General features: G+C 45.5%; 1 protein-coding gene across 1 annotated transcript; it reads left to right on the forward strand.

Moving 5' to 3' along the window:
- Window positions 1-286: 286 nt before the first annotated feature.
- Window positions 287-7,552, forward strand: SFRP2 (secreted frizzled related protein 2; the record flags this gene model as incomplete). Its single annotated transcript, XM_079716235.1, has 3 exons — window positions 287-785; window positions 3,150-3,230; window positions 7,200-7,552. 3 exons carry the CDS (start codon window positions 287-289, stop codon window positions 7,502-7,504), a joined length of 885 nt encoding a protein of 294 aa, XP_079572361.1. The 3' UTR covers window positions 7,505-7,552.
- Window positions 7,553-12,243: the final 4,691 nt, after the last annotated feature.

Consider the following 12,243-nt stretch of genomic DNA (forward strand, 5'->3'; position numbering starts at 1 on the left):
AAAAAGGCCAAGAAAACGCTGGCCGGGCCCCAGCAGTGGCTCACTCTGCTCCCCCCGGGTCGCGGAGCCCCCTGGAGCTGCGCGCGGACTTGCTGCGCGGAGCCGAACGCACAGCACCTCGCCGCCGCAGTCCGCGCGCCCGGCGTCCCGGCGTTCCCACCGCCCGCTTCCCAGGCCCCGAGCCGCGCGGAGCGCAACGAGCGGGCGGGAAAGAGCTCCCGGCCGCTGCCGCCTCGCGCTTCCCCGCCTTGGCTCCCTCCGCCCCACCGGGGGTTGCGCGCCCACGATGCCGCAGGGTCCCGGCTCGCTGCTGCTGCTCGTCCTCGCCTCGCACTGCTGCTTGGGCTCCGCGCGCGGGCTCTTCTTCGGCCAGCCCGACTTCTCCTACAAGCGCAGCAACTGTAAGCCCATCCCGGCCAACCTGCAGCTGTGCCACGGCATAGAGTACCAGAACATGCGGCTGCCCAACCTGCTGGGCCACGAGACCATGAAGGAGGTGCTGGAGCAGGCGGGCGCCTGGATCCCGCTGGTCATGAAGCAGTGCCACCCGGACACCAAGAAGTTCCTCTGCTCGCTCTTCGCCCCCGTCTGCCTCGATGACCTGGACGAAACCATCCAGCCGTGCCACTCGCTCTGCGTGCAGGTGAAGGACCGCTGCGCCCCGGTCATGTCCGCCTTCGGCTTCCCCTGGCCCGACATGCTTGAGTGCGACCGTTTCCCCCAGGACAACGACCTCTGCATCCCCCTCGCTAGCAGCGACCACCTCCTGCCGGCCACCGAGGAAGGTAAGCCCTCCCCCATATTACGCCCCCCGCCAGCTCCGCTAAGACTTTCTGGGGGTGTTCTCGCGGCCCCCGCCCCCCATCCCGATGCTTCCCCGCCGGGGGTGCCGGTCCCGAGCAGGGCAGACTCTTTCCTTGCCCTGGTGTGTCATCGTGACAAATCTGAGATACCCCCCCGCCCAAACACACACCCAAGTCTCTCATTCCCTTCCCGAGTTATACCAGTTGCTCTTTCTTAGGGGCCGTTTAAAAGGGGGGTGCGGGGAGAAAACGTAGAACTGGAAGAGATCTTTCCCGTGTAGATATATGTCCAATTCTTTTTGAAGATGCTAGCAAGGGGGCCGCGACTGAGAGTGTTGGAAGTGGTCCTGCTAGGAGGAGTTGGCGGTGAGCACCCTGGCCAGAGCGCGCTGGCCTCAGCCTCACGCAGCATGTTCTTACCACGGGGCAGGATTCTAGGCACAGGGACATTCCCTACAGGCACGATCGCCAAAATGTGCAAACAGATAGTCTTTTAAGGCCCTCTCTGTTCTTTGCCGAGTTAGGCTTTGAAAATAAAAAGCAGGACTGGCTCAGGCGTGTTGAAAATTGAGCGTTGGTTGTAACGGCTCAGAGGTCCAAGCAAGAGGGCACAAAGGGAATCTCCAGGAATCATTTTTCTATCACTAATCAGCTTTTATCTTAGGAGTGGTTTTAATTAACTGGAGAAAATCGTGCAAAAGAGAGTTTCCCAAGTTTTTTAGAAAATAGAGGGGGAGTTCCTGTGCAGAAACCATCAAAGCAATGAAAACCTCATGGGCTCTTGATAGTCTTCCTGAAAGGAAAACATATACAATGTGTCTGAGCTGATTTAGGTCCCCCCGGGATGGAAAGGGGGCTTCCTAATCCCTTTCAGGGCTCCACCAGCATCTCCCTTTCCATCTCTAATTGTTTTCCTACAGCCATCATTAGTTAAAGAAAATGCAAAGTTGCTTAGCAATCTTTCCTGGCAGGCACCGTGAGTTTGCAATCATCTTATTGGTTAGATTTATAATTTATTGCAAATGTTTGGCATATTTCAAACATTTGTCCAACATATACCACAGACCAACCAACACAGGTTAGTAACATTTTATATACACTCCTAGAGCTCCTAATTGGAAAAGTTTCATTTTGTTTGAGACAGGGGAGTTAAGGGCAGTTTTATGTGTGTTGCTTTTGTTTTTATTTTTCACAGTCCCACCAGCATTATATATTACATTTCTCGAAAAAGTCATTTCTCCCTTCAAAATAAAAGTTTATGTGTTTCAAAATCTGCTCTGCGCTTTTTCTTATTTGGTAAATAACTTCTAAAGTGAGTCATATAGTTCTTTTTTCCCTGCGAAAATGCAATTTCATATTAATGAAATTTCACCTAAATTTTAAAGACAGCATTAGTACATTTATAAGTGGGAGAAAATGAATGTTTTCTTTTTTCCCTTTTCCCAAGGAATCAGACTCTTAGAAGAGCCTTTAGCAGGCTCTCTCATGATTGTGCTAGTGCACCTTCCTGGGTTTGGTCAGATTTTCACTGGCTTCAGGAGAAGCTTTGGGTTTTTGTTTGTTTGGGTTTTGTTGTTGCTGTTGTTTTGTCTGTTTGTTTTCGAGAGTTTGAAACAGGCAAAGAGAGGCAAGAAGAATCTGCACCAGGGATGAAGATAACAGTGAAATAAATGCTGCTTAACTCGAGCACAAACTCGGCAGACAGCACGAGGTGATACAGAGCCATTTAGAGCAGGCTATAGTCATTAGCAAGGTGTGCTTCCAAGGGGGAAGAACCCAGACGTGAGCCTTACAATGCTAGCCACCCCGCCCTGTCCAGACCTGAAAATATCTTGAAATGACTCCCCCGAGAGACAAGGCAGCTGAAGAGCCCAGCAGAGGCCAGGCTGCACCAGTGACCTGCAGCTGAGAAAGACGATCTTCTGGCCGTAGTTTGTGGTTGCTAGTTTTCCAAAATCCCTTAAGGGTCTTTTGGTGCTTTCTCCTCAGAGAGGCTTTGGGACTAACTTTTTCAGAGACCGAGTTTGTCCCAGGAGTGGGAGGAAGAGTGACAAGCTGCAGCCTGTCTCAGTTACCTGCGGCTGCACCGGCACACTCCACCAGGGCGCCCTTTGCCTGGGGAGTCATCATACATGAAACACAGCATGTGGGCATTTTTGCCTGTCCAAAAGATGGGAGGCATGGGAGACTCTCTTAGGAATGAGTGGTCCTTCTTTCATAAATGAGGCAGAAGCTGGGGTCTTACAGGACAGTTGCTACTCTTGCCGGAATAAGCCCCTGTGAGTTGTTTACAAATGCCACCTGCTGTTTCATTTTAAGCAAACTTACTAACCTTCACGTTTCTAGCTCCAAAGGTATGTGAAGCCTGCAAAAATAAAAACGAAGATGACAACGACATAATGGAAACTCTTTGTAAAAATGATTTTGGTAAGTAATACACCACCGACAACAGAAGTTTTATTGCCCAGTACAACTTAAAGGTACAATTCTTTAAGATGTTACTAGATAAAGTTTGGGTGACATATCATCACAGCTCATCTTTCCTTGAGCGAATCATCTGTGTTATCCTACTTTCCTCCCTATGTAACTATCTTGTATCGAGTTGTATCTTTTTAGGTGAGAGTCATTGCTCTGTTAGGCAATAATCAAATAATGAGAATTGTTTGCATTATGAATTTCTGATGGCACATTTTTCATTTCACTATGGCTTTTTCTTGCCAACAAGCGTAATCTTGGACCATGTTCTCTTTTAGTCACTTACCCTGTGTCCCAGGGATGGGAACATGTAAATATTAGCCTCGGCAAAACAGATTCAAGGCATGAAGTTGGCCAAAAATTGAAATGTACTCCAGTGCCAAACAGGTATTTTTACGTTATTCGTAACCCATGATGCTCTGCTTCCCACGTTCCACCATCAGTGAGTATATCCAAGGTACTCGTTAATAATATGTCGGGGAGAGTTTCCTTAAATTTAAAAAGACGAAACAATAAAGCTAGTTTACTTTGGCAAGATACATGCCAGGTGCCGTGATGACAAGGTACTGGAGGACAATAAATAATGTGCGAGGTATGTTACCCAAGTTCCACGGCGTGTGGGTCACTCCCCTTAAGAAAGAACTATAAGAGGAAGGAGGGTTGGAGACTGTCCACCCAGAGCTCCAGCAGCACCTCGTCTGTGTCCTCAGCCCTCCAAGGGGATCAGAGGAGCCAGCTAGACACAGATCGGTGCTGTGTTAGGGCAGGAGTGGGGGTGGCCAGGAACTTTGCCGAGATACCTGAGACGTTCGTGTTTTCCTCCCATTCCAAGAGCAGGCACTTTTGGGTGTGTTTGAGGGGTTGGTATTTAAAAGTATTTATTCAGGCAGAAGGTGGAATTTACTGGTAAACAGATGTGGTCCCTGTTCTAGCAAACAATAACAGACTGTACCAGATCTGTATGAACACTTCTACCTACTCAACTAAGCCCTGGAGACACAGAAATCACTCCAGCGCCCACTGTGGAGGACTGCCCTCCCACCCTCTCCTTACAGCTTACCAGCCCAGAAATCTCAGACCTGGCCAGGTCCCTGAAACTGGAAACAACCCAATCACTGCCCCTTAACAACCCCAGGTCTCTTGCAGGAAGGGTCCTGGGCTTAACCTTAGCAGGTCGCGGGACAGCCATAGCTATAGGAGAAGCTTCAAACAGCTGAGGAAGGGGAAAGGAAGGAGGTAACTCTGAGTCCTAGCCAGTCCTTCCCCTCAGGGAGAGCCACAGATGGATGATAGGGTTTCAAATGTCTATATTCTAATACATACAACTCTCAAACTAGGAGAGGGCCAGGCATGTTGGCAGCAGCAACCCTGAAGCTCCAGAGCCTTGCCCAAAACACGGTTCTTAGCTTCCATGCTACAGGATTTGATTAAGGACAAAATTTTTTAATATAATTTTAATAAAGTTTATATTAAAATGTAATAAAATTTTATTCTGGCAAGTTATGGCCTTTGCACTAGATTTAGTACAGATCAGTCTCCTGACCTCCATGAAAACGTCTAGTGGGGCTCCAAACAAGTGTAATCAGAGCACACGCACACACACACACATGACCTGATTGCTTTGTGGCTTACCTTACAGGAGACCTCCTTCCTAAGGATGCTGTATCAAGACCTGGGCCAAAGAAATGTGTGTGTGTGTGTGTGTGTGTGTGTGTGTGTGTGTGTATGTGTATTCAACGTTCTCTCTCCTTAGAGGAGAGAGCCTTTCAAAACAACATGGAAGTCATTACACTTAAGGTATCACACATGCAGATACCTCACAAGCTTTGTTTTCCATTTCTCCGCATTCAACTTGTCCCAAAGGGGATAATGAACCTAAATTGTAGGGGGTGCATGTTATACTGGTTTATAAGTGGTTCTCCACATCGCCTCTGTACTCTGGGGGAGTAATGAAAGGGTAGAAATTGGAATCATCCATGAAAGCGTGACACTCTCCCCACTGCACTTGGAGTACAGGGAAGATGGAGAAGACCTCCTTATTACAGTGGGGAAAGTACTGGTGAACAAAGAATAGCCCAGAACTGCCTGCCTCTGTATGCAGCCTATTGTTGGAGCAGACATTATCAACACCCTGCCTCCTACCATGTGTGGCATCCCCGTTCACATCTTCCAGGGCAGGAAAAGTTATTTGACGGCTTTGATTCCCTATATTTGGTCCCAGCTGAAAACCCAGGGAGGAAATGTCTGAAGTTTTCCCATGGTAAGCTCTTACAAAGTTGGTTATTTCATAGCTAGAGAAAGATGAGTAATGAATCTCCCCCCTTGTTAAAAGTGATGGTTCTTCTGATATTTGGAGCTCAAGAATGTCTCATTTGACCAGGCAAAATCTCACACATGCTCTGTCTGTGCTATGGATGAGGCTCCCAGGTAACATTACAATCACTCCTCCCACCATATACCTTCCCCACTCCCAGCCCTTAGGCAGAGGCCATAGGAACATGTGACATTGCCATGTGGCTTATCTCATGATAAACCCTGAGAACTCAGTACTACAGCCCAGATGCATATCAGACCAATAATGGTTGGCCAAGTCCCACTATCCTTGATTTACCTGGTTGAGCCTCAGTCATTTCCTGGTTGACTAGAAAAGCCATGCTTAGTCAAATTCTCCTTCTGAGAGAGAAAGAAAGAAAGAGGAAGAAATTTCCAGAACAGTGATATACACAAAAAAAACCTCTTGCTCTATTACTAATTTAAACAATGCATTAAACTCCGTCAGAGTCAGGAAGTCACACCTGCATGTCGTCTCTATGGAACAATTGTTAATGTCACCAAGGGTCTGAAGACACATTACAGTGGGCGTATTAATGCACCAACCAGGACAAGAAATTCGATACTATGCCTAAGAGATCACAGTGGAGTTACAGGAGGAGGTTTGGGGACCAGAGTTCTGAGGATTAGACTCAGCCAGGGCACAGCCTAACCGGGTGACCTCATGTTAAGTCACTAAGCTTCTCTGGATTTCAGTTTCTTTGTGTACCAAGAAGAGATTTTAACTGGATGATCCCTCACAACCTTAAAATTCTATCCTTTCCCTGCCTTCATGGAGTCTTGAAATTTAATTCCAGCATGTGTGTTTGTAGGGTTGTCTTTCCCAAAGCATACTGTTCATGACTATAAAATGTGTCTTTTATCGTAAACCACTTACTTTTGGTCTTAGCATTCTAATGAGTCTCCATATCCATCTTGGAAACAGTACATATATGATCTGTAAACGCCTTGGCCTCGGACAGGCAAATGATAGCATATGAGGATGAGGTCTTCAGAAAAACACTTTTACAGCTAAACATGTTGTGCTCTTAAAAAGAGTCTTGGCCGTTTTTTCTGAGTTACTTTACCAAATCAAATGCAGCTGTAAGATCAATTCTCCTTCCTTGTAGTTTGTTCTTTAGAAAACAATGATTTTGTGATATAATTTCCTTACAGGTTTGTCCAAAAACCTCTCCGACGTAATAAATTGGGTTTAACGTTTACGGCCACAGAAGGATCGTGTTTCACCTAAGAGTCAGGCATTTCTTTTCATGCTGAAGTTTCCAATAGGGGAAGTCATTTGTCAAGGAGAGCACACACCACAGGCAGCCTACGTACAAACACGAGAACACAAGGGCAAGGAAGAAAAGTCAATTGAGTCCCCGCAAAGAGAGTTTTTAAAGGATGGCTGGTTTGAAACAAAGTGCCTGACAAACCCTTTGAGGCTTTAGAAATGGAGCCACCTGCTGCCCTCAGCTCCCAACCCCCTCCCCGCAGCCCCTGGCAGCCCCATCAGCCCTGGGAAGCTCTTCTTCCCTTTCCCAGGCCGAGTCACAAATAATGCGGTGGGATGTGTTCCCTCCTTATCACTGTCCTCTCTTGTCTTCGTAGCACTGAAAATAAAAGTGAAGGAGATCACCTACATCAACAGAGATACCAAAATCATCCTGGAGACCAAGAGCAAGACCATTTACAAGCTGAACGGCGTGTCCGAGAGGGACCTGAAGAAGTCGGTGCTGTGGCTCAAAGACAGCCTGCAGTGCACGTGCGAGGAGATGAATGACATCAATGCGCCCTACCTGGTCATGGGGCAGAAACTGGGCGGAGAGCTGGTCATCACCTCTGTGAAGCGGTGGCAGAAGGGCCAGAGAGAGTTCAAGCGCATCTCCCGCAGCATCCGCAAGCTGCAGTGCTAGTCCCGGGGCCACCCCCGGGCTCTGCTGACCCTTTCCACTTCTGCTGTGGGACCTCAGCACTCATTTCCCAAGCCCCAGCCTGGAGCGGCTTCCCCTGTCTTTTGCACGTTTGTACCCCTGGCATTTTCTGAGTTATAAGGCCCCAGGAGGCCTCAGGAACAAATAGTTGTTTTCACATAAAGGAAAAACCCACCCAAATCTTGTAGAAATCTTCCAACGAATAAAATCGCGAAGATTTTTATGAAGTTTTAAAACAGCTCACTGAAAAGCTGGTTTTGAGGACGTGCAACTGTGACTTGGGTTTGATTTTTTTTGGTTGTTTGGTTTGGGTCAACCGATTTTCACTTTCTGCTGAGGTTGCCATAATGTGCAAAGAGCTTTACTTTTCTATGTGGCCCAAACTTTCACTTTTCTGTTGTGGGTCCAAAACCCAGTTGAGATAAAGCTGGCTGTTATCTCAACTTCTCTCTCAGCTCCAGCCTGACACTCAGCACCTAAGTCTTATAACAATTCACCTGTCATTTTACATCCCTGTTGGGAACTTACAACTCTAGCATGTATTGCATTTTGCATTTCCAGGTAGAGTACTTCCATTTATAAAAACCACATTAACCACCGTAGCATGAGTTCTTCAAATAAAGGGCAAGACAGATTGATGTTATGATTGATCCAAGTACTTTAAGCTTTGTTTAAAACATTTTTTTTACTTAATTTTGCAAATTAAACCATTGTAGCTTACCTGTAATATACATAGTAGTTGACCTGAAAAAGTTGTAAAAATACTGCTTTAACCAACACTGTAAATATTTCAGATAAACATTATATTCTTGTATATAAACGTTACCTCCTGCTTTACCAATTCCTGGTCTTGTGTCTTGTCTTCTTCGTGGGGGGAACTGGGAAGGGAGCTGAACAAGAGCTGTCACCTCCTGTGTCCTGAGGCCCAGCCTTCCTGCAGTTTGAAGTGCCATTTCCTCTGTGACTCAGAAAGTGCGTTTCCCCACACCACCCATCACCCACTCCTGCCCCCCATCTCACTCAGGTTTTACCACTGTGGACCCTGCTGGGAGACAGGGATGGGCAGACGTTTGCCTGGTCTCAGCAGTCCCGGGGCAGCTCGTGGGGACACTAGTCTTAGCCTACGGTTCACAAGCTTGACAGTTGTGCTTTTCATCTCTGCAGACTTTTATAATGAAAAAGAATCACCATTGCAAAAATGTTCATTCTTTCCCCACTTCAACTTTAATGCTCAGCTAAACAGAGCCATGGAGTAGCCATTGGAAGGCAGAGGGTAGGGAGGGGATGATGAGAAGGGCATCCATCCACAAAGCTCCCATCCAAACGCTTCGTTGTTCTATTTTAGGAGCCTCCAGACAAATTCTATTAAACGCACGAGGAAACAGGCTCAGAGGGGTTAGGCGGCGTGGACCCACAAGGTAGAGTCAGAGCTAAAACTCAGGCCTTTCAGATGACAACTTCTATCTTCTATTTAATCCAGGATGGATTATAGGGAAAGGATGGCACTCATCTACTCAACAAATACTCATTGGGCATCTGCTGCATGCCTGGCCCTGTTCTAAGTGCTGTGGACATGTACATCAGTCCTTGTTCTCATGGCGTTTACATGAGAGGGTGAAAGAAAACAACCACAATTACAATCATATATTTACAACTGATAAGTTACATGAAGTATAAGGACAGGTAATACATGAGAGCAGCAGAGTGTCCTCAGCAAATCTGAAATTTTTAGTGGTGTTCGTGTGAAGACTTTATCTGATAGCATTTTGTTGATTTAGTTTAAAAGTTTCCTGAACATACAGCCATGATCTCTCTACAGCATTTCAAGCTCTTCTAGCTCCAAAAGTCAATAGAGCCCTCTGCCTACCTGAGCTGCACAATTCCTTTCATCTTTCTCTGAATTACCACCTGACTCTGCTTCTCACCAAACCAGTTCCACAAACGCATGGCACAACCCTCTTCCTAAAAGGCACGCATAGACTGGAAGAGGGACACTCATGATCAAGGCCATTATTCATTGAAAACATTTGAAACAGGAAGCTAGGAACCCTGGAAAAGGCGAGAGAGAGAGAGAGAGAGAGAGAGAGAGAGAGAGAGAAGATAAAAGACAAAAGAAAGTAGACCAAGGATTTAAGAATTAGAAAGTGAAAATAGGTACAACACATCCAAAAGTAGTGGAAAGAAACAATTTGGAAGAAAGTGACCTGTCTGAATGCCCCTTTTCCAATCAAAACAAAAGCCACCTGCCGGTGTTAAGGGATGCAAACTCTTCAGCTCTGGAGAGCTCGTTGATGCCAGACACAGTCTCCTTTGGTCACCTTGTAAAGAAGTAGCAGAGGCATCACTCCCGTGCCTGCGTCCTGCCTTATGGACTCTATGGACTTTCCCATCCGCACACACATCTTGTTCCCATCTTTGGCAAGCCTATAAGCCAATGAGACATGTTTGGACAGAGCAGGTAGGTTTTTCGTTCATTTTTCATTCTGTTTTATTGTTTTCTTTTGCACGATGGTTCAAATACATATATGGCTCATTTTTGAAATAATCATGGCTGTATTCTTTTTTTTTTTTTTTTTTTTTTTTTTGTGGTACGCGGGCCTCTCACTGTTGTGGCCTCTCCGGTTGTGGAGCACAGGCTCCGGATGCGCAAGCTCAGTGGCCATGGCTCACGGGCCCAGCCGCTCCGCGGCATGTGGGATCTTCCCGGACCGGGGCACGAACCCGTGTCCCCTGCATCGGCAGGCGGACTCTCAACCACTGTGCCACCAGGGAAGCCCTCATGGCTGTATTCTTAATTAGTTTTTCAACTATTAGGTTTCTTTCGTAGGCAGATAAAAACACAAACGTTCACCCATTATTGGAAAAAGAAAGCAAGCCATCAGAAGACATTGGATTTCTGAGTTTCCTAATATGATTCATGACCTGTTAATAAACTGCTAAAATGCCCCAAATAGGAGATCAGGAAAGTTTAGAGATATAAAAACTACACATCTACTACACATGTAACTCCTCTTCCCTTTCCTAAATAACCTGAGAAATGAGTTGTGTACAAGAACACATTTATAAGACTTTTGGGGCAACATTTCCTAAGTGCTCAAAGGCTCTGTCTACATGCATTGAAATTCATAGAGTTAAAAAAGATCCATTTTATCTAATAACACCCTCCAGTCTTCACTTCCTATTCTGTCATCAAGTGATAATTTGATTTTTTACCTTTCAGATCTTGTTTACTACCAGGTTTTCAATGTTCTTGATAGCGGGAGGGGTCACCTTGGAAAGCAAGTCCAGGCATATGTATCCTGCGTGCAGTCACTGCCTCTGGATTATGAAACAATGTGATTTTTGCCCATGAAACTTGTTGCACAAATACACATTAATTCATTAACTCAGCAAAGATTTTCTGAGCACCAACTATCACCATTGATGTATTCACTCAATAATAGGTAGTGAGTGCTTACCCACATGCCAGGCGCTGTTCTAGGTGGTGAATGCACAGTGATCCTGCCCTCCTTCAGCTTCTATTCTAGAGTTAGAAATTGTGTTAGGCACTGAAGATAGACGGATCCTTCCCAAAAGGAACTCTCAATCCAGTAAGAGAGAGAGGCATGCAAACAAATAATTCCAACATGCTGTGTTAAGAGGGAGGTATGCACATGGCCAGGGATGGCATAAGGGAGAGAGTGGATTAACTCAGGTAGAAAATAGAATGTTTGGTTCAGGTCGAACTCAGGTAAAGGTGCTTGCAAGGAGAGAACTTTCACTGAGTTGTACCAGAATATTTTCTAATAGGACAGAGTCCTAGAAATTAAGTACTTATCATCAGTTTTACATATTGATGAATCAACATTGTGCAATTATCGTGCTGAAGGTATTGTTCTAGACACTACAAATAAACCTGGCATAAGGCCCATTGCCTTTGTAATCAATAAAATCTCCACATCCTCAAATTACAAACAAATGAATTCACATTTATCTGAGAAACAAAGAGCAAGTGAGCATAATAAAATATTTCTTAAAGCTGTCCATGATTGTCCAGAGAATAATGCAGATAGATAGGCGTTAAAAAAAATCTATTGATAAAAATAGCAGTTAATACAGATAGTGTTAGAAGAAAAAAACCAAAGAATTTAACTGTCCCAAGATGTCCCCGTAGAGAGTAATAATAATTATTAATTTAACAACCCAGACATTCTGCTATACCATGAAATGTGCAAAGCACGAGAACTTACTGTCATTAACTGGCTCCCCAGTAGCAATACCTAAAAACCTATGCACTTCCTCATGCATGCATGTGCTTTCTTGTACACCCACAAACAAATGTAGCTCTGGCAGGAAATCTATAACTGTATAATCTAAGGGATGTCAGAACAAACCACTTAATAGACTAGAAACTGCAGTTCAAGTGGTAAGCACCTTGGTGTAGCTTTCGAAATTCAGAGAGACCTAGGCAAGTCAATAGTTTCTGCAAGCCTGAGACTACTCATCAATAAATAATTAAGAATTATTACTCTATAAGTTATGCTTAATCTCAATACATTCTCATCTCTTGTTCATCGTCTGTTTTAAGGTGGAATTCTCAGAGCTTGTTTCTGTGTAAGGAGGCACCCAGAACAGGAAGGAGCACCAGTCTGCAACCAACCCTAGTCCTACCCCGACACACTCTGCTGCCCCACCAGCAACCCCATGCTCTTCAAATTCTTGAGCACATTGGGTTGCTCTAG

The sequence above is a fragment of the Hyperoodon ampullatus genome (assembly GCF_949752795.1).
Source record: "Hyperoodon ampullatus genome assembly, chromosome: 1".
Classification (NCBI taxonomy): domain Eukaryota; kingdom Metazoa; phylum Chordata; class Mammalia; order Artiodactyla; family Ziphiidae; genus Hyperoodon; species Hyperoodon ampullatus.